Source organism: Lynx rufus, unplaced genomic scaffold, assembly GCF_022079265.1.
Source record: "Lynx rufus isolate CCGP_SWC_20201006 ecotype Redwood Valley unplaced genomic scaffold, mLynRuf1.p SCAF_5, whole genome shotgun sequence".
NCBI classification, from domain to species: Eukaryota; Metazoa; Chordata; class Mammalia; order Carnivora; family Felidae; genus Lynx; species Lynx rufus.
This window is the reverse complement of record NW_025814867.1, coordinates 28,803,182-28,826,166: the sequence shown is the minus strand read 5'-3', so window position 1 is coordinate 28,826,166 and position 22,985 is coordinate 28,803,182. Positions and strand designations below refer to the sequence as shown.

Sequence of the window (22,985 nt, the reverse complement as noted above, 5' to 3'; positions counted from 1 at the left end):
TATGCCCCACAGCTCCTTTGATGTGCAGTCTCTAAAATCCGTACAAAAAGTCAAAAAACCTCACCTTGTCTAAAGATTGTCCCTGGTGGTCTCAGGCTGTAAAGTCTAAAAGCTTTTTCTTGTGTGGTACTATGTCTTGCTGGCCATTCCAACTACTTGCATACCGTGAAACACAGAGTGACAGGTACACAGCAGGCGCTCAGTACGTTTCTCAGATTTCCCAACTGCCTTTGGAGAGGAGTGCTGGGTCTCCCACGGCGGCAGAACAGGAACAGCAGCCGCTAAGGTAGAGCAACCCGGGACCCTGCCAGCTGTGAGGCACGCCCTCGTCAGGGGGCCCGGGACCGAGAAGACCCTGCTGAGAGGAGCCATGCACGCGCTGCTCCGTATCCCCCGATAGGTCCCGCACGCGCGGCCGTCCATCTTTCTTTCTGCCCCGCCCCGCCCTCCTGCCACGCCCCATCCATCCCGCCCCGCCCGCCTTGAGCTCTGCCCCGCCCCGTCCTGCTGCCCCTCCCCACCCGTATCACACCGCCCGCCCCGCACGCCTTGCGCTCCGCCCCTCCCCGTCCTTCTGCCACGCCCCATCCCGTTCGCCCCGCCCCTTCGCCCTGACCTGCCCCTTCTTGCTGCCCCGCCCCGTCTCTTTTGCCGCGTCCCGCCCCCTTCTGGTACCCCGCTGGCTGGTAGGGGCGGCCTCAGGCGTAATGGGGACCGCCTCGTCGCTTGTGAGCCCCGCTGGCGGGGAAGTGATAGAGGACACGTATGGGGCGGGCGGCGGCGAGGCCTGCGAGATCCCGGTGGAGGTGAAGCCCAAGGCCCGCCTGCTGCGCAGCTCGTTCCGCCGCGGCGCTGCAGCAGCGGCGGCAGGGGCCGGGCCCGGGTCGCTGCCCCGTGGAGCGGGCGGCGGCGGGCTGCTGGGAGCTAGCTTCAAGTCTACCGGCTCGTCCGTGCCGGAGCTGGAGTACGCGGCGGCCGAGTACGAGCGGCTGAAGAAGGAATACGAGATCTTCCGGGTCAGCAAGAATCAGGAGTTGTTGTCTATGGGCCGCCGCGAGGCCAAGCTGGACACGGAGAACAAGCGGCTGCGGGCGGAGCTGCAGGTAACGCCCGGCCCGCGTGCGCGGCGGGGGCAGTCGGGACGTTCCCCCCCACACACACACCCCGCCCCGCCCGCGCCCTGCCAGGCTGGGCTTTGGACGCCTAACTCCGTCCTTCGTCCATCCTGCCCCCTCTCTAAACCAAGTAGTTTTGAAAGTTGGCTAGGAACCGCTCTGCATTTTAATTTGAGAGACACATTCTCTTGGGGTCTAAACTGATTTCCTTAACTAATCCGCCCCTTTTCTATTTCTGGTTCATTCATTCAGACACCTTGAAACAATTAGCCTGAAAGTGTCCTGAAGCAGCAAATGCCAATCTGCAGGGGGCTCCAGGGAAGTAGGTTAACCCAGGGCTCACAGACACACAAAAGATTTTGGTGACATCTGTTGAAGCCAACTCATCAAATTCCCTAGGAGTTTTTAACTGCACTCCCCGCCCCCTTAAATATATCTCTCAGTTTCTTCGTGTGGAGCTCTTGAGTTTTAATGATCTTGAAGTGAATTTTTCTGGAAACCTGATTTTCACCATCCTAACTGCTTTGATTGAAAACATTCCCTAGGTGTAGTCAAATGCTCTTAATGCACTTGACTAATTTACTCAGAAAAACAATTATTGCATGGTCTCCCTCTAGTAGATGTGTTTTGACTCATTAAAATGGTATGTAAAGCAAGAGGTTGCTTTTCTGTGAGCAAAGTTGTCAGACTTTGTGTCATCTGTTTTAGGCCTCTCTGAGGGTTGTGGTTTTACTCTTTTTTTTTTTTTTTTTTTAACTGTGGAAGAAACTTCTAGACAGCCCAAGTGTTTCTGGGCTCATCACAGTAGGAATTGAATAAATACCTCACACTGATTTTTCTGAGAAGAGCCTTCTTCAGGGGCACCTGGGTGGCTCAGTTGGGTAAGCGGCCAGCTTTGGCTTTGGTCATGTTCTCAAGGTTCATGAGTTCCAGCCTGGCATCCAGCTCAATGCTGACAGCTCAGAGCCTGGAGCCTGTTTTCAGATTCTGTGTCTACCTCTGCCTCTCTCTCTTCCTCGCCGCCCCCAAACATAAACAAACATTAAAAAAAAAAAAAAAAATCCTCCTTCCTTCTAGACTAGGCACCTTTCCTAGTAGCTGTTGTAAAATTAGACTGTTATCTGGGAAGAATTACTTACCAGTCTATCTGTTGACTGCCCAGTTTTCCTACTGGGCAGTCTTAATGCTCTTGCATTGTATAAAATGGACTTAACGCATTTCAGATACCTGATTTCATGCATCGAAGCTATTGTCTAATGGACGCTGCACATTGGAAATGGCTGTGAGATGGGGGGTAGAAAAGAAGGCTGGACCAACCAGGGCAGAGTGCAGTAAGGGCTGACAAATGCCAGTCTCAGGTTCCTCCTGTTACCATATGTAGTAGTTCTGAAAGTTGAGTAGAATTCACTATGCATTTTAGTATTATCTTGAGGTCTAAACTGATTCCTTAACTAACCCACCCATTTTTTTATGCAGCCTTTTTGATTCCTTTCTCATATATCTAGGCATTAAAAAAAAACCTCTTCCATATTTATTTAACCCATTCAGTCATACACTTACTGGGGGCCTTCAATGTGACAGGCACCAAGGGGGCTCTGGGGATAGCAAAATGAGAAAGACATGGAGCCAGGAAGTGCATGGTCACACAGAATTAATTATCCTTCAAGTTAAGACTTACAAACTATATACTTTTTTTTTTAATTTTTTTTAACGTTTTATTTATTTTTGAGACAGAGAGAGACAGAGCATGAACGGGGGAGGGGCAGAGAGAGAGGGAGACACAGAATCGGAAACAGACTCCGGGATCTGAGCCATCAGCCCAGAGCCTGACGCGGGGCTGGAACTCACGGACCGCGAGATCGTGACCTGAGCTGAGGTCGGACGCCCAACCGACTGAGCCACCCAGGCGCCCCATATACTTTTTGTTATTTTACAGATGGGAATACTGTGCCATAGGGAAAATTAAGAGTTTGACACAGTATTTCAATTTCAATTCACAGTACTAATTTCCATTAAAAGCTTAACATTGAAGTGTCTTCATTTATTATAGTTAAGCATGTTTGCATTTTTTTTCATGATTCATTATGTGTTTGAATAAAATGGCAATATGTAGTCCTTGATAACTGGTAAAATAGTAAGTAGATTGGTACAGTTCTAAGGTATGCATGTAATATATATGTAAGATATTGAAAAATTTGAGAGGAATATTATTTTTGTTAGAAATAACAAGGTCAGTTATTTCAGGCGCTTCAAAAAACGTATCAGAAGATACTTCGGGAAAAGGAAAGTGCTTTAGAAGCAAAATACCAAGCAATGGAGAGAGCAGCAACATTTGAACATGACAGAGATAAAGTGAAAAGGCAATTCAAGGTAAATGCCTTATGTTTTTACCTGCAGAGTGATGCAGAATAACAACATATTTTAAAAGTTTCTATAATGCTGCATGAATAAGTAGATGTAGTCCTGAAGGTTCTAAGAACTAGAGTAGAGCACTTTTTACATTTTTGAGATGGACCTAGTAAACGTGAGATCATTTCAAGGAAAAAATAAAAAAGTGAGCACTGCAACAGGGATTTGGGGAAAAGACAGTCTTTCCACATGGGGGTAAGGCATTTGGAAATATTTGGGGATGTTTTGTATGGCAGGGCATTACTGGCATCTAGTGGGAGGGAGACAAATTTGCTAAACGTCAGCAGTGCAGAAAACAGCCCCACGGCACAGACAGGCCTCCTGCCCAAATTCCAGTGGGTTCCAGTTACAAAACAGTAGAGTTACTTTAGTTATTCATCCTACAGGTCAGGACCGAACTGAATATTGGTTTCATGAGTGAAAGATTTTTTGGTTAAGAGTTGATGACACAATCTTTTGATTATGGGAGAGGTTTCAAAATTAACATCTGTCTTTTAAAGATTTTTAGGGAGACCAAGGAGAATGAAATTCAGGACTTACTGAGGGCTAAGCGAGAGTTGGAAAGTAAACTTCAGAGGCTCCAGGCTCAGGGAATCCAAGTATTTGATCCTGGAGAGTCTGATTCAGATGACAACTGTACAGATGTTACTGGTAAATTTACTTCCTATTTATAATATTTTAAGTTTTCACTGTAGGTGTAATGATATTGTAGAGCCAACGTTGAATCCTTTTAGTTGTGAGTGGTTGCTGTTATAAATAGAATTGCACTTTCTGCCTCTTTCTCAGGTGTTATGACAGCAATTTTCCATGAAGTCCATGACATTGTTAAGAGCCATGTTTTCTTCTGACTTGCATTGCCAACCTCACCCCATAGATTTTTTCTCTCTGGTCTCAGCTCCTTCAAGGTCTCACCATGATATCGCCATTTTGGCTGGGGGAAGAGGGAAGGGAATTCATTCCTCTCCTTGAAAGCACAATCTGAAAGGGGCCCCTGGGTGGCTCAGTTGGTTAAGCGTCCAATTCCTGATTTGGGCCCAGTCTTGATCTCCTGGTTTGTGGGTTCGAGCCCTGCATCTAGCAGCAGTGCTGGTAGTGTGGAGCCTGCTTGGGATTCTCTCTCAAAGTAAAGAAATAAACTTAAAAAAAAAAAGGAAGGAAGAAAGAAAGAAAAAGAAAGAGAAAGAAAGAAAGAAAGAAAGAAAGAAAGAAAGAAAGAAAGAAAGAAAGAAAAGAAAGAAAGAAGAAAGAAAGAAGCACAATCTGATACCGCATTGGCCAGCACTACACTCAGGAAGATTGAAGAGTGTAATCATTAGTAGGAGAGTCATGTATCCACGTAAAGTTGGAAACTCTGTTACTAAAGGAAGAAGGGGAGAATGGATATTGGAGGATAGTTGGTAGTCTCTGTTACATTATTTTTCCACGTAATGATAAATTCTTTGCAACCATCCATTAGAATATCTGCATGATATTCCACTAAATGTTTCCAGGACAGTCCTGTAAGCTATTCAAAAAGTTTATATTCTATAATTAAACATATAAAATATGTTTTTCTAGAAATAAAGCTTGGAGCCATAGAAGGCAAGGGTCTACCATGTTCTAAGAAAATAATAATAAACTGTGACTGATACTGAAAAATGAAAAATATTCTATTGGTAAATGCAGTAGAAAAATGTAGTCACTCTCTCATTTACAGGAACCTGCATTTTATTCTTACAAACTGATTTGGGAGTGAAATATGGCAACTTGACAATTCCCTCTTAGTTTACATTTTAGAGCCATTGGAATCTGACCAGCATTCTGGGATTTTTATTACTAACTTTTGAAGGGGAAAAAAATGAAGTGATTCTTAATGGCTTTGAGTGACTAAGAGGATCCTCTTGTTGACCCCACATTAGTCTTAGTGGTTATTTCAGTGTTGACATGTTTTAAAATGTGCAGTGTTTCAAAACTATTATATCGTAATTACCTTGGCAAGTTAATAAGAACAAGTTAGTATTTCCTCCTAGGTCTTTCTTCATATTTTGATTTGAACATAAAGAAAGGATACTGAGGGAACATCATTCATTTCACATTCAAAGACCTACAAATAATGATCTCATTTTTGCCAGATATTGAGTCCAAATACTAGTGTATGCATATTTAGTCAAAGATGCTGTGTTCATAAGCACCAACTGATTCAGACATTAATTTTATTTCTCTGGAAGTTTAAAAAGGGGGCACTCTTTACATCCTTAGCTTACATCCTAATGAATTACCAATGATAATTACAGGTGTGCTAGTAATAGTCTTCCTTTTAAATTCTTTCCTTCAAATTTTACACTGATGCCTTAACTATATGGTTAGAAATCTTGTTTAGAATTTTTGTATGGGGATATTTTTAACTTCTCACAGTTGTTACAGTTCCTTTGGTTACTATATCGTTTATTTCTTTTCATCTTTCTCTCTTTAGTCCCCTCTTTGAGTTTGAGATGACAACCAGAATTATGCTAACCAGCACCTTAGAAGTTGCCAAAAGTTGGTGACAAAGTACTTTCAAAATCATTAAAGATTGAATATTTGGGTATTTGTTGTATATAATATTATAGTTGTTTTTTTTTAATTAGAAATCCTGTGTAGTACATGTGATAAGTTTTTGAACATTCAGTAATTTGGTTTTCACAAGATAAAATCTCTTGCATTTATAGCTGCTGGAACCCAGTGTGAATACTGGACTGGAGGAGCTTTGGGAAGTGAACCTTCCATAGGGAGTATGATCCAGCTTCAGCAGTCCTTCAGGGGTCCTGAGTTTGCCCATAGTTCTATAGATGTGGAAGGACCCTTTGCAAATGTCAACAGAGGTAACACAAGCCATTTGCCAATTACTTTGGCTAATGGTAATGACTGTTCCTATGCTGTAATCTTGTGTGCTGGGAAAACAACCATCAACCAGGCATGAGATTTTTATTCTGGGTGTCTTCCACTGTCAAACCAGCATGTACTTACCAGTGCTGTCACTGAGCAGGGCTAAGTAAGTTCTGTAATTCACATCAGGATCAGATGGTGTTCCCTGGCCAGACTGACAAATCAGGTTCTAAAAACTTCGCTTCTGGTCTGAATTCTCAGGGGTTTCAGTTGATCACTGAGAGTGTAATATAGATTAACTGAGAAACAGTAGTTTTTAGTCTTTCCCTCTGTGTTTTTGATGCTTTTAAAGGTTAGAGAAGGCTGCAGAATAGAGTACAAAGTTATGCAATGTAGTATCCTTAGTCAGAAGAATATTTTCATTATTTTTATAAAATTTGGTGTCCAAAACAGCTCTGAGATCTGTTCAGAATTTCAATGCCAGTGCAGATCTGAGATGTTATAAGTAGCTCTATTTTTTTTTCTTAAACTATAAGATTATCAGCAAAATGAAAAGTGTTTAATTATGCCTTTTGAATTAGCCAAATATGTCTTAAAATGTTCTTTTTCACTAAATAGCATTTCATTTTATGCCATTCTTAAAGTTTCTTTTTGACTTAATATACCTCAAGAATAATAAGTAGGTAAAAGTATAGGCCAGCCTGCAAATGTAGGCCCTCCTACAGTTGCAAACTAATTAAACAGCTCAAGTAACGTAGGTTCATGATATTGACTGGAACCACTGGTACCTCAGCAAGGACCCTGGGTGACATTGATTACTTTATGCCCAAGGATAGAATTTGAGGTTAAAGAACTGTTTGCCTTCTAATATATTATTCCAGAAGGTGTGTCATTATTAACGAGTAAGATCAGATTGCATTCTATGTTGCCTGTTGTGTTTTTGCAGACTTTTAAAAGACTTTTAAACATGTTGTCAAATGTTTTTTGATGATTTTTTTTCATGAACTCATGATAAATTTTATTTTTAGATGACTGGGATGTTGCTGTAGCTAGTTTATTACAAGTTACTCCATTGTTTTCACATTCTCTGTGGAGTAACACTGTCAGATGTTACCTCATTTATACAGATGAAACCCAGCCTGAAGTGGATCTTTTCCTTAAGGTGAGGATATTTATAAATTCTTTATTCACTGATTTAAAATACAAGTTAATATTGTGTCCTATTTATGACACTACTACATCTAAACCAAGCAGTTTACTACCTATCAGATTATATGTCTTAAAGAGCAAGAAGAATTTGGGCTTTTTTTAAGAGAAAATCTTGCTCAGTTTTATCAGTGTATTCAAATAAAGGCTTTGGAACTTAATTCTTATGAATGCTTTATTGTACATTGTGCACAGCGTTTAAGACCCTTGTTGATAGCACCTGCTTTAGGTAATATCTGCCAGCCCTAGCCTTGAATCTGTTTCAGGTTATAACAAAATTTAATCTTTATCATGGTTTTTAATTTTTCAAGGCAGTCATTGGGGTTAAGCTGAGGGAGAGGGCAGGCATACTCCAGCCTGTGGGCCAGATCTGGCCTGCAGCCTGTCTTTATAGGACCGAAAGCTAAAATTGCTTTTTACCTTTTCACATGGTTGGAAAAAAAATGAAAAGATGAATGTTTTATGACATGTGAAAATTATATTAAATTCAAATTTTATTGTCTATAAATAAGGTTTTACTGGAACACAGCTAGTGTTCATTTACACACTATTAAGCTGAACACAGCTTATTCATTTACACACTGTCTATGTCTGCTTCATACTACAATGGCGGAATAAATCACGAGAGACTAAATGGACCCCAAGGACCTCTGCTAAAATATCGAGTCATTAAGCTATTACTAACTTGTAAGAGTACTTGCCGTTTACAGAAAAAGTTTGCCTATTACTGTTCTAACTGAATTTTAAATAAATCTGCATGTCACATGCTATACCTGCTATATTAACATTATTGATTAAAAGATTGTTGATTAATGAATTTATTTAGCTTTGCTTATTGATATTGTTCAACTTGGGTTGAGAGATAAAATATTTTGAAAACCAAAGTTTCTACTCACTAACTGAATATAGGTTATTACCAAACTGATGTTGAGGGAATTACTCATTTATTGCATAATAATGCTCATCATTACTTAGTAACTTCATTTGTTATAGACCAACATAATTTTTTTATTTATATCTGTTTGCTTTAATGTTCTAATATATCATGGTGGACACTTTTTACAATATAGATTCATGGATTTGGGTTTTCTACTCTTTATAACAATAAAGCAGAAATCATTTATAATAATAATAATAATAACAAAAATAAATACCAAAGGAAATTATCCCAATATTTTTCTTCCATTGTTTTAGGTTTTATTATGAAATAAATTATTTTCTGAGCTAGGAAACAGCCAAGTTACTAAGCTTATATATTTTTGTTTTAAGGGAAACTTGCCTTTTCTCTTAAAGATTTTCTTTAAAATATGATTATACTTTTAAGTTTTAAATTAAAAAAATCTTCAACATAACCTGTTCTAAAGCATGCTTTTTTATTTTAAGTAGTATGAAGCTGACTAGATCTTTAGTTATATAAGCTGTGCTTTTATTATGTTTTAATTTCTTGTGTTTTGTTTTGTTTTAATTTCTTTTTAGGACTATTCACCTAAACTTAAAAGAATGTGTGAGACAATGGGATATTTTTTCCACGCTGTATATTTTCCAATAGATCTTGAAAATCAATACCTTGCTGTTAGAAAATGGGAAATTGAGAAGAGTTCATTAGTTATTTTATTCATTCATTTAACCTTACCAAGGTAAGCTGAAAATTCTGTCCTTTATTACAGGAGTTGTATAGAATTGATCACTTCTTGGCCTTTTGACTAAGATCAAGTGTAGGAGTTGTATAGAATTGAGACTGCCACAAAAAGAATGAAATCTTACCATTTGCAACTACTTGGATGGAACTGGAGGGTATGATGCTAAGTGAAATTAGTCAGTCAGAGAAAGACAGAAATCATATGACTTCACTCATATGAGGACTTTAAGAGACAAAACAGATGAACATAAGGGAAGGGAAACAAAAATAATATAAAAAAAGGGAGGGGGACAAAACAGAAGAGACTCATAAATATGGAGAACAAACTAAGGGTTGCTGGAGGGATTGAGGGAGGGGGATGGGCTAAATGGGTAAGGGGCATTAAGGAATCTACTCCTGAAATCATTGCTTCACTATATGCTAACTAATTTGGATGTAAATTTTAAAAAATAACATTTTAAATAAATAATAAATAAATAAAAGAATTGAGATTGCCAAATGAACTTCAAAGATAAGTTCTAATTGCATCCTTATAATCAAAAACAATCCACAAAATTCAATAAATGTTTTGGCTTTTCATACAGAAACAAAGAATTAAGAACTTTACACTGTTTGCATTAACAGGTCCTAATGTTGGCATCATTAATGCAAAGATCATTTTAATCAGGGGTAGCTAACTATGGCCTTCAGGCCAAATCCAGTCAGCCACCTGCTTTTATAAATAAAATTTTATTGGAACATAGTTATATTCATTTATTTATGTATTTTTACAGCTGCTTTCATACTACAAGAGCAGAGTTAAGTACTGCGGTTACAACAAAGACTGTGTAGCTCATGAAGCCTAAAATGTATACTCACTGGCCCTAATAGAACAAGTTGGCAACTCCTGATTTCAATAATCTGCATTAACTTTCATTATTTTCTTTCTTCAGATACAAATTGAGAGCTACTTGAACACTTATATAGATGTTAAATCAAGTTTTTAATTCTCTGAGGAGCTTACTACTTAATTCCAGTAAAGTGAGCAATTTTCTTATAATGTGAATATAATTAACACCAATGAGTTAGTCTGCAAATAAGGATTTTTTTTTAACCAACTAGATACATAGATAGAAGACAAAATATATTTAATAAGAGGTTTTCTTCTACATTTGCTGTCTGATTGGATTTAACCCTTCCAGAGCATTTTTCCTTTCATTGAGGACCAACTCTGACCTCAACTGTGTGCAGAAGTATGTGGAGCCCTAGGCTTTACCAGAGACCCTGCAGTGTGATCCATCATTGCTCCTTAAGACTGCCCAGTGGCCAAGGAACCACTTGGTCAATGAGCCTCCACCCAAACAAGTTTTAAGGATTCTTTCCGCTTGATTCCCTTTTAGTTGGGGTTCTTTTCCTCCCTTGCCCCTTTTCTTTTCCTGTTATTTTTTTGTATTTATTAAGGATATATTCTGTTTTATTATTTAATATCTGGGTAGTATTTTATCTCAGGTGGTAATATGTCATTTGTTGTTTTTCTCTTATTCTCTAATCCTTTAAACCATCTTGTTTTTTCTTTACCTTTTATCCATGTTTAGTTAATAAAATATTGCACATTATTTTTACATTTTTAACGTTTATTTCTATCTTTCTCATATTAAATCCCTCTTAATCTTTTACTCTTCATCTTTTACCCTTTATCCTTCATTTCTTTCATGTTTTATTACTTTGCTTGGCAGATTTCAGCTTATCTTCTTTAACTAAAATTTTATTTATTTTACATTTTAAAAACTTTATTCTTAAAGAATAAGAATTTTAATTTCTAAAATTTAATCATTTCTTCACCTATGCTTTGCCTTTATTTTGCTTTAATTTTTCATATTCCATCTGCTGATTATTTTACTTCCTTAATGTTTATTTCATGGCTGTCAAGAAATATGGCAGTAATTGTAGGCTTCACACCGTAAACAAGGGTTCATAGAACTTTTATTTTTCTCAGGTTGTTCCTTCACCTCTCATGATGATTCCCCCATTCTTCTCAAAAGATGACTCTAGAATCATGTCCCCTGAGCAGTACCCAGTAGCCCCATATTCTTCCCTCGCACCAAAGAATTTGAAGTAAATCCCAGATGTCATATCATTTCATGTGAGCCCCACGTGTCAATTTTGTAGGGAGTGATTTTGAAATAGCAACATGTGCCTGAACGGTGGCCCATTCTTTAGTATTCACATGTACCACAGACTTTTTTCCCAAAGTAATAACAAAAGAACCAAAATCCAAAAATTATATAGAACATGGTCAGAATGATTTGAACAAGGAAAAATTCCTTGGTTTGGTTTGATTGGATTGGCACAGAGACGTATGATAGAACATTACTCTGTTTTGTATTGGGGCTAGTATTTTAATATATTATGTAAATTTTGAATCATGTAATAGCTCTCCCTTGCATACACACACTAATTTGCTTCTCTAGACAATCTTTCAATTAATGCTTTTTAGAAAGGGGAATTGGTTGTAATTTTCCTTGCCATGTAGAAAACACTGGTAGGTTATTTTAAGATTTTTCTAGAATTTAAATAGGAATAATAAAAACTGTCATTATGGTACCCTGTAGCAAAGTTAGAATTTTTTTTTTTAACCCTGTACTTCAACTAAGATTTTACTAGCCATCTGACCTCCCCCATCTGCCTCTGGATCTTTCTCATACTGTATCTTGGGTATAAAGATTCAGGTTGTTCATTGGATGAGCAAGGCTAACAGACTAGAGAAGAGAAAAATCTTGAAGCACTGGGTTTCATAATAATTGTATTTTAATTTGGAAATTATTTATTTCTAAGTGGAATTAGGTTTCCATTTATTTGCAAAGTCTCATGAGTCTGGTCCATTATTTTGAGCCATGTTTACAGTATTTTTTGAGAGGTTTTTTTGTTGTTGTTAGATTTGAAAAATTAAAGTTATGTATGCTTTGAGATTCAATTTAATGCAGAATTTATTGTACTTGTTCTGTCTGCTAATGAATGCATTATATTTTCTGGCTAAGCTGGAACAGAGCTATGAAACATCCATTTTTGGAAAGGTGCACTTGTTCTGTCCCTGGGCTTCTTCTGGCCCCTTGTCATTGCTTTAAACTGCCATTATTGACACTTAGGTTGATTGTTTGCTGCCATAGTGCAGTGTAGGACAAGAAATACTGATTTCCAATCTAGCCTTTTATTGGAAGACTGCGAAGAAGCTTTTCTGAAAAACCCTGAAGGCAAACCACGATTAATTTATCATCGCTTAGAGGATGGGAAAGTCAGTTCCAACTCCATCCAGCAATTGATTGATCAAGTTTCTAACCTGAACAAGACCAACAAAGCCAAGGTAAAATTCAGAAGGTTATTTTTTTAAGAACCTGGTTGCCCAAGGGAAGTGTTAGAGCAAAGGCCATGAGGTGGGAGTGAGTAAGGGGAGATTAATAGGACAGGTGACTGGGAGCTAAGGGTAAAGAACCTTGGAGATCACTATAGAAACCTTGTTTTTTTTACTGCGAGTGAGATTTTTTTTTTTTTTTAATCTGGGGGTTTTTACTGGAGTCATTGGAAGACTTTAAGCAGCAGCAGAAGAAATACGATTCTGACAAGGATGTTCTTGGGCTGCCGTGTAGTGGAGGAAGGCAGAGTTGGAGAGCTCTTGCAGTCACCAGGTGAAAGATGCTGGTGGCTTGGACCAGGGTGGAGGTAGAGGAAGTGATGAGAAACAGGAATCGGTAAATTTTGACAGTAGAGCCAATAGACTTAGTTGTCGACTATGAGAAAAAGAAAGGGATAAATAGCAATACACAGCTACAAAGGGTATGATCTATGAGTGGAAAAATCAGATTTTTTTCCTGTGCTTTTCTCCCCAAGTGCAGAGTCCTTTTGTCTACCGTTGACCAAGGATCAGTGTAAGAAAGAGCCTTTTCATAGCAACCTCTTCTAAGGGCATTGGGAAAAGCAAAGCAGTGAATAAGAGTATGAGAGATTTGACCATTCTTAGATGCATGGTGGGATAATATTTAGAATAGAGATTACAGGCTTTGCCTTACTGCACACTGAGATAACTTAAAAATTCTTACAGTTGTGTTAAGAATACAGTTAAGGGGCACCTGGCAGGCTCAGTCAGTAGAGCATGCAACTCTTGATCTCAGGGTTGTGAATTCAAGCCCCACAATGGGTATAAAGATTACTTAAAAATAAAGTCTTAAAAAAAAAAAAAGAATACAGTTGAAAACAACTTGGATTTTGATATTGTTTTTCTCTGTGCCCATTCAAGAAATAAGATCGAATGTGAACACAAGCATTTTTTTTACATCATTTAGTATTGAAAAAGCTTGAGCCCAATGTAATATTAAAGAGCCCAACACAAAATAGTGTATTTTGTTATAATCTCCAGAACCATTTCATTATTTGCTTTAATTACATTAGTATGAGCTTAGTCCACTAGATCCTAAGAGGAAAGATACTGACTTTTCTTTCAGATCTCTATTCTATTTGTAAATTGATTTTTAAAATTAATACACTAGAGGGATGAATTTATTTTATAAAATAGGAGTAAAATAAGATCTGTTTACCATGATTATAAATGGAAACATAGGATAAACTTCCATTCTGGTTCACTTGATGTGCTTTGTAAAACCATTGCCCTACTCTAATTTTATCCAATAATCATTTACTAGCAACACACATGTTCTTTATAGGTAGGGCATTCTTCTTTCAGAAAACTCAGAAGACTACTGTTTTACATAGCAGAATACCATTTTGCTTTTTTGTTTTATAGAATTATAGTCTTATTATAAAAATTGATTTTGATGTATTTTGAAGGTTATATATATTGAGTGGTATGGATGTATATAAGACAGAATTTGGATAAGTAAGTGAAAAAAGTGTATTTTTTGTTTTATTGCAACACTGTTCCCATTGTTCACAATAAATCCCCTTGTGTGACCTCCAACAGTTTGCATAACTTGCCTCTGTTTCCTCTTCTGTGAAATTGAGGTATTAACAATACCACCTGGTGGCTCAGTCAGTTAAGTGTCCAAGTCTTGATTTCAGCTCAGGTCATGATCTCACATGATTGAGCTCCATGTAGGGCTCTGCCCTAAGCATGGAGCCTGCTTGAGATTCTGTCCCTCCCTCTTCTTTGCCCCTCCCCCTCTTGGGCACACACTTTCTCTTAAAAAAAAAAAATTAAAAGTAATTGTGTCTGAAGATAGTGGACCACCATGGAGACCCTGAGTTTGTCTTATCCCTGAATTGCAGCTAGATCAGCACCAAACCCTTTTGAACACCTAGGAAATTGATCTGAGGATGTCCACTCTCACCACTGATATTCAACATAGTGTTGGAGGTCCTAGCCTCAGCAGTCAGACAACACAAAGAAATAAAAGGCATCCAAATCAGCAAGGAGGAAGTCAAACTTTCGCTCTTTGCAGACAGTGATACTCTATGTGGAAAACCCAAAAGACTCCACAAAAAACCTGGTAGAATTGATACACGAATTTAGCAAAGATGCAGGATATAAAATCACTGTGCAGAAATTGGTTGCATTTCTTTTTTTTAAGTTTGTTTATTTATTTTGGGAGAGACAGCACAAGTGGGGGAGGGGCAGAGGTAGAGGGCCACAGAGGATCTGAAGCGGGCTTTGTGCTAACATCAGCAGCCTGATGCCAACCTTGAACCCACGAACCATGAGATCATGACCTGAGCTGAAGTCAGACGCTCAGCCGACTGAGCCACCCAGGTGCCCCATGGTTGCATTTCTATACACCAATAATGAAGCAGCAGAAAGAGAAACCTAGGAATCAATCCCATTTACGATTGCACCAAAACCATAAAATACCTAGGAATAAACCTAACCAAAGGGTGAAAAATCTATACATTGAAAACTATAGAAAGTTTGTGAAAGAAATTAAAGAAGACACACACACACAAAAAATGGAAAAACATTCCGTGCTCGTGGATTGGAAGAACAAATATTGTTAAAATGTCAATACTACCCAAAGCAATCTACATATTCGATGCAATTCCTATCAAAATAACAAGCGTTCTTTGCAGAGCTAGAACAAACAATCCTAAAATTTGTATGGAACCAGAAAAGACCCCCTAATAGCTAAAGCAAGGATGTAGAGAAAAAGGAACCCTTTTGCACAAACTTGTGCAACCACTCTGGAAAACAGTAAGGAGGTTCCTCAAAAAATTAAAAATAGAAACTACCCTATGACCCAGCAATTGCACACTAGTAGGTAAATACCTTATCTAGAGGATACAGGAGTGCTGATTTGAAGGGGTACATGCACCCCAATATTTATAGCAGCAGTACTGACAGTAGCCCAAATGTCCATCAACTGATGAATGGATAAAGAAGATGTGGTATATATGTATATATATAATGGGATATTACTCCGTGATCAAAAAATTAAATCTTGCATCTGTTTGCAACAATGTGGATGGAGCTAGAGTGTATTATGCTAAGCAAAATAAGTCCGTCAGAGAAAGACAAAATACCCTATGATTTCACTCATATGTGGAATTTAAGATACAAAACAGATGAACATAAGGGAAGGGTAGCAAAAATAATATAAAAACAGGGAAACAAACCATAAGAGATTCTGAAGTACAGAGAACAATTTGAGAGTTGCTGGCAGGGTGTTGGGTGGGGGAAAGGGCTAAAGGGGTGAGGGGTAATGAGGTTGCAATGAGCACTGTGTTATGTGAGTGATGAATCGCTAAATTCTGTTCTTGAAAAAAAAATGTAATAGTGTCTCTCTCATTGGATTGTTGTGAGGACAGATGAACTAATATGTAAAGTACTTAGGATAATCCCTGACATATAACTTCTATAGAAATATTTACCATCACCACCTCCTCCTGTTATTGTTTTTTTCATGTTGTTGTTGAACTTTTTTCTTTTTTCCAGATCATTGATCACTCTGGAGATCCTACAGAAGGAGTATATAAAATTTATATTTATGTGGAAAAGATTATTAAACAGGTAAAAATATGCATTCCTTGTAAAATTTCATCTAAAATATTCTAAGGAGCGCCTGGCTTGCTTGCTCAGAAGAGCATGCAACTCTTGATCTCAGAATTGTGGGTTGGAGTCCCATGTTGGGTGTAGAGCCTAGTTAAAAAAATTTTTTCTTTCTAAGACTGTTTTCCATAAAGTTGGGTCTTCCAATGAAAACAACTTCTTTGTGTTTTTGAAAATTTTTTTTTTGCAACGTTTATTTATTTTTGGGACAGAGAGAGACAGAGCATGAACGGGGGAGGGGCAGAGAGAGAGGGAGACACAGAATAGGAAACAGGCTCCAGGCTCCGAGCCATCAGCCCAGAGCCCGACGCGGGGCTCGAACCCGCGGACCGCGAGATCGTGACCTGGCTGAAGTCGGACGCTTAACCGACTGCGCCACCCAGGCGCCCCTTATTTGTGTTTTTGAAAATAATACCTGGGGGTTGGGGGGGGGAGAAAATAATACCTGGGAAAGTGTCACTGTTTCTGGTGGTTGTCTATCCTGTGGTATTGTCATCGTATTACTAGTACTATGTATTTTTTTAAATTATTGTTTTAAGTTTATTTATTTATTTTGATAGAGAGAGCACATGAGCAGGGGAGGGGCAGAGAGAGAGAATCCCAAGCAGGCTCTGCACTGCCAGTACAGAGCGCAATGTAGAGCTCAAACCCACGAACTGCGAGATCATGACCTGAGCCAAAACCAAGAGTCAGATGCTTAATCGACTGAGCCACCCAGGCGCCCCAAGTACCATGTATCTTTATCTGTCATTTGTTTCACAAAGCTATTGGATGCCTCAATACCTGATAAGTGTAAAGTAGATTGGAAAAGTGCCATGTAAAAAGTATAAGTATTTGAGGGAAGATGTTTATCTTATTCAAGGTTTTGTGTGCACCTTGAACTTTTATAAATTAGAAAAACCTTTTTCAAATTTATCCACTACATTATCCCTACAACACAGAGGGGTGAAATCATATCTCTAAGAGTCTGAGGTCATGGATCATAGTAAGTGTCTCGGGCTGAAAGTGTCTGTGATATCTCAAGTATTATCTTGTAAATTTATGTGAGTTCTATATTCTGCTTAATGTTATACCTGTGTTTATTTTTAATATAAAAAATTATTTTAAATTATATATCCTCTAAAATGCTAGTAATGAGGGGCACCTGGGTGGCTCAGTTGGTTAAGTGTCCGACTTCAGCTCAGGTCATGATCTCTCAGTTCATGAGTTCGAACCCCACGTTGGGCTCTGTGCTGACAGCTCAGTCTAGAGACTGCTTCAGGTTCTATGTCTCTGTCTCTCTCTGCTCCTCCCCTGCTCATGCTCTCTCTCTCTCTCAAAAATAAATAAACATTAAAAATAAATAAATAAATAAATGCAATGCTAGTAATGATAATAAGAAGAAAAAGAACCCTTAAAGAACCCACACCCTTAAAGTAAAATGGGCGCAATAGAAAGAAGTACCATGTTTAGCCTGCAGTTGCCCATACCTGCGGACACCCCTGCAGGGTACCTGGGATTCTATTTGGGAAGTTAGGGATTAGATTACTTTTTCTAATTAATTTGTATTAAAAGTATGGAGATTTGTTATCAGAGAAAAAGAATGAGCTCGAGAATATAGTGATATGACTTCTGGCAACACATTTTGTACAGTGTTCTTTAGTATAAAAATTAACATCAATTTTTACCTTCTCAACAATCTTGTGAATTTTAGGACCACAGTTAAATAAAATTAATTTAGCAGAATAAATGGCAGCAAAGGAAAGTGGACATATTTGCCATCTTTACTGTTTGAGGAACAACATATTTTCAGTGATATAAAGACTATAAATCACAACACAAATATTTGATATCAAGAAACCCAATCTTAGGAATTAAATTCTTACAAAAATGTAAAGCAGCATATTTTTAAGCATTATCACAATTTTTAAAATTGTTTTCCAGATAGATATAAATGAATATTATGTAACATTTTTCAGAAAATCCCTGAGGAGTCAAATGCTCTGCTTTTTTTTTTTTTTTTTTTTTTTTTGTAGAGAGCATGCACTACCAGGGTGGAGGAGGGAGGGACAGAGGGAGAAAGAGAATCTTAAGAAGCCTCCACACTCAGTCTGGAGCCTGACACAGGGCTCAATCCCACAACCCTAAGATCATGACCTGAGCTGAAGTCAAGAGTCAGAGGCCCACTTGACTGAGCCATCCAGGTGTCCAGTTATTTTTTAATGTAAGCTCTGCACCCAGTGTGGGGCTTGAACCCATGACCCCAGAATCAAGAGTCATATGCTCTACTGACTGAGCCAGTTGGGGGCCCCAAATGCCCTTCTATTTTTAATAAAAGAGAAAGATCTTTGTGTTTATCATTTTAATATTTCTTTATTTTTAAACTCACGTTTTTTTATGGTTTTATATTTATTCTTGTTTGTAGTATACGAAGACCATAGGTTTGGACTTGTCCCCCTCAGTAAGTGAAGGCCACCTTAGGCCTGTGTGCTAACACTGCTACAAGATGTTTAAGTTCTTTATTCACTTTCGTGTGCTTGCTCTTGGTGTTCAGGACATCCTGGGCTTTGAGAACACAGACATGGAGACTAAGGATTTGGGCAGTGAAGATTCTATTCCAGAAGAAGATGATTTTGGTGATGTTCTGTGGGACATACATGATGAACAAGAACAAATGGAAACTTTCCAACAGGCTTCAAATTCAGCCCACGAATTGGGATTTGACAAAGTGAGCATTTGGAGTATTGTTCCAACAAAGATCAGTCACCACTTAAGACTCTATTATGATTGTGGTTTTACCTAAATATAGTCAAGGATAATTGTTAGTTTTTGTCCTCATGGCTTGATTATCCATATTGAGGCATATGCTTAACTTTGTATCATATGAAAGAAAAGTGAGGTTCAACTATATTTATGAACATCAAACATTTTTAGTTACAGATGAGGACTTATCAACTACATGTTCTTTATGCTACCATCTGAAGTTCACCAAACCAAGCTTAGGATAGCTAAGAAACTTGATAAAACTCGTAAGGCTCTCTATTCTTCCAAGGCTTGGAGGAATCAAAATGTCAAACATTCAGGAAACAGCACAGTAGTTAATGCAATAGGCTGATCAGTTCATTAGCATCCTCAGATATCTAAACAAATTAATGGAACTTGAAGTACACAATCTATGTCCAAATTCAAAAAAAAATAATAATATTTAAAAATTAGTGTAAGAATGAATGTTTTAAAGAATATTATCCTAGCTGTCACTATCAGCAGGATTTGCATAGAAATTTTATAATTGAGACTGTCTGTGTTTATGTCCTGTTTCCACCATTTCCTAACTCTGGATTGTGATCATTACTAAGCTATGACCTTTGACTTCCTTGTCTGTAAAATGAGATTTAGTAGTTTACCTACCTGACAGGGTTGTTGGGAGGACTCAGCCAGGTAAAGCACATCGACCACTTGGCACAGTACCTGGCACATGATGAATGTAACTATATAGCATATAAAAATATGCTATTTTGTAAGAGAGGTATTGCTATCATTATTTCATAATTGAAGAACCTAAAGTTTGTGTTCCAGTTTGCCTAAGAGAGCACACATGGAGTAGACTGCAGATCTGGGATTTGAACCTAGATCTTCTGGCTCCTAATCCTATGCTCTTTCTTCTATGGCAAGTAGTCTGAACTTGGGAACTATGGTTTTATAAATGGGCTTTCTGTGGGAACATGAACTAAGTTGTTAGGATTTACAGGGTTCTAAATCAATGAAGTCTTTTGCTTTTTGAGACGCACCATTGCTATCAGAATAATTTGAGTTCCTGGGGAATATATTCTGTGTTCATAATATGGCAAACAAAAATTGATTGAAAAACTATACCAAATAGTAACTTATTGTAGTTGTTAGGAATTTCTGCTTCCCTAAAGCTAACCACAAGCTACTTATTACAAATTCTTTTAATTCCTTATCTGCTGTCATTTAGACCACTGGTACATTTAATAACATCTCAACCCCCAAGATAACTTTGCCAAGTCCCCAGTAAATACTGAGGTATTTTGGTTTTCTGAGTGTGGCCTTTTTATCTCTGAACAACTTTTTAGTGTCTGGGGAAAGCCTGAGATAGATGGCTTCTTGGACTTTGCCGAGAGCTCACTTAATTTCAGAAAGATCTCAGGTAGGCAGTCTGTCCTAACCTGATTCTCCGTGGCAGGTTGGGAGACTCAGATAAAGGGCCCACGCAAAACTGCTCTTGTTCAGACCCATTTTGAGAAATCCCTGGAAACTGTGGGGGTGTGTAGGATGGTGTTCTTCTGACCAGCAGACTGAGGATGCCTGCTGACGCCCTCAAAGCCTTCTGTGATACTTTCTGTGGTTTAGGGAATACAGGATAAAACATTGGCCTTCCTGCAGCATTCTGCAAAATCTGAATGTTGTAAAACCCAATGGGGATCTTAAGTGTTGTCTCTCATCCGTTAATTTATAGCAGCACTATGTGTAGAAAAAATTGGGACTCATTCTTAGTTTACTATTTTGGGCATATTTAACCAGCCATAAAAATAAGCAATTATGAGGATGCTGTTGACTAAAAGTAGATTTCATTTTCTCATGCAGCTTCTCTCTAATGATTTCAGAGGATGATCAGAAGTTGACTCTAGTATTTATAAGAGGTGTATGCTTCCTTGCAATTTAAATTCATTTTTGTTTCTAGTATTACCAACGGCTTAATGATCTAGTGGCGGCACCAGCACCAATTCCACCCCTTCTTGTATCTGGAGGACCAGGTTCTGGAAAGTCCCTTCTTTTATCAAAATGGTATGATGCAGTCCAATTACATTGTTACCATTGTCATCATTCGAATTACTGAACTCATTCAACAAAATGTATTATTGCCTGCCTGCCTTCCTGCATGGTCTGTACTAAACATTAAAAAAAGCAAAAACGTATAAAATCATAGGTTCATGCCCCGAAGTGTGTACAATTTGGATGTTAGAATACAGAATGAGAAAGGAATTGGAAATTTGAGCATTTGTGATTGTTTATATTAATTATGTGGGTCACAGCCAAGCACGTGCTGTGTGAGGGAGTGGTCAGTGTGGAATAAGGTGAATTCTACAGGGGATGTGCCTTTGTTTTCAGTTATCAGCTTCATCTTAAAAGTTTCATTGGGATTTTAATATTTGAAATAAGACAAAGACAGACTGTTTAGAGTGAAATAAGTCATAAAGTACATCAAAATAAAGGATGACTTGGGGTGCCTGGGTGGCTCAGTCGGTTAAGCGTCCGACTTCAGCTCAGGTCACGATCTTGCGGTCTGTGAGTTCGAGCCCCGCGTCGGGCTCTGGGCTGATGGCTCAGAGCCCGGAGCCTGCTTCCGATTCTGTGTCTCCCTCTCTCTCTGCCCCTCCCCCGTTCATGCTCTGTCTCTCTCTGTCCCAAAAATAAATAAACGTTAAAAAAAAAAACAAAGGATGACTTGTATTATGAATGTAAAGTCATTCTTCAAATTAGGGACTAAGGGTTATAGACGCTTGATGAACTCTTTTTTACTTTCATTTTAGTTCCTATTAGTTAAAAACAATTAGAATATTTTCTTTCATAATTATGATTTACATTGAAGAATTAGCATGTGTTGTTTCCTTTTTACTGCCCTTTCATTTAGTGGAAAATAAAATTTTTTTTTTTTTCAAAAAAAATTTTTTTTTTCAACGTTTATTTATTTTTGGGACAGAGAGAGAGACAGAGCATGAACGGGGGAGGGGCAGAGAGAGAGGGAGACACAGAATCGGAAACAGGCTCCAGGCTCCGAGCCATCAGCCCAGAGCCTGACGCGGGGCTCGAACTCACGGACCGGGAGATCGTGACCTGGCTGAAGTCGGACGCTTAACCGACTGCGCCACCCAGGCGCCCCGGAAAATAAAATTTTTTTAGAAAATAATATTTTTCTACCTAGCAAAGAAACTTCCTTTTTTCCTCTAATATATTTTTAGTTAAAGGTTAATGCTCATTTCACTAATACTTGAACTTCAAGTGTACACTATGTTGGTTTCCATTATTTAATATCAATTTTTAATTAAAATGAACCTATAATTTTTAAAGGTTTATTTAAAACAATCTAAAAGTGGAATAAAGATGGAAATCTCCCATGTTTATTCAAAAGTGCTGATAGGTTATTGCTGAGAGCTAGGTAGCATTTGATGTTTAATGCATTGTGAATTCTTTTTTGTATTGATAACATATGAGTTTTATCAGTCTTATAAAAGGTCTTTTTCTTTCAGGATTCAGTTGCAACAGAAGAATTCCCCTAACACGCTAATTCTTTCTCATTTTGTGGGAAGGCCCATGTCAACCAGCTCAGAGCCTTCATTGATTATTAAACGGCTAACTCTAAAGGTATAATATGGCATGATTTGGAATTACCAGAATTTTTTTGATGTTTATTTATTTATTTTGAGAGAGAGAGGGAGAAAGAGAAACCCAGGCAGGCTCCATGCTATCAGCCCAGAGCCTGACATGCAGCTTGATCTCGTGAACAGAAGCATAAGGCCATAACCTGAGCCAAAATCAGGAGATGATACTCAACTGACTGAGCCACCCAGGCGCCCCACAGAACTATCAGAATTTTTATTTAGGATCAGAAATCGTTGGGGCCAAGTACCCAATAATTTTCAATTTTCAATATTACCCATTTGTTTTGGATTTGTAGAAAGTTAAAAATAGTACTTGATGCAGTTGGGTACTCTTGGTTACTCAAGTTTGGTTTAAAAAGTAGGGA

At 38.2% G+C, this 22,985-nt stretch overlaps 1 protein-coding gene across 1 annotated transcript in view; it reads left to right on the top strand.

Moving 5' to 3' along the window:
- Positions 1-690: 690 nt before the first annotated feature.
- NPHP3 (nephrocystin 3) overlaps positions 691-22,985 on the top strand; it is a 43,751-nt gene continuing 21,456 nt past the window's right edge. Inside the window, exons 1-11 of the mRNA XM_047099494.1 lie at positions 691-1,103; positions 3,360-3,485; positions 4,025-4,175; positions 6,212-6,364; positions 7,397-7,530; positions 9,051-9,211; positions 12,397-12,553; positions 16,127-16,201; positions 18,774-18,947; positions 20,922-21,025; positions 22,489-22,603. Coding sequence (XP_046955450.1) covers positions 708-1,103; positions 3,360-3,485; positions 4,025-4,175; positions 6,212-6,364; positions 7,397-7,530; positions 9,051-9,211; positions 12,397-12,553; positions 16,127-16,201; positions 18,774-18,947; positions 20,922-21,025; positions 22,489-22,603 — 1,746 coding nt within the window. The 5' untranslated portion in view covers positions 691-707. The remainder of the gene's footprint in view (positions 1,104-3,359; positions 3,486-4,024; positions 4,176-6,211; positions 6,365-7,396; positions 7,531-9,050; positions 9,212-12,396; positions 12,554-16,126; positions 16,202-18,773; positions 18,948-20,921; positions 21,026-22,488; positions 22,604-22,985) is intronic.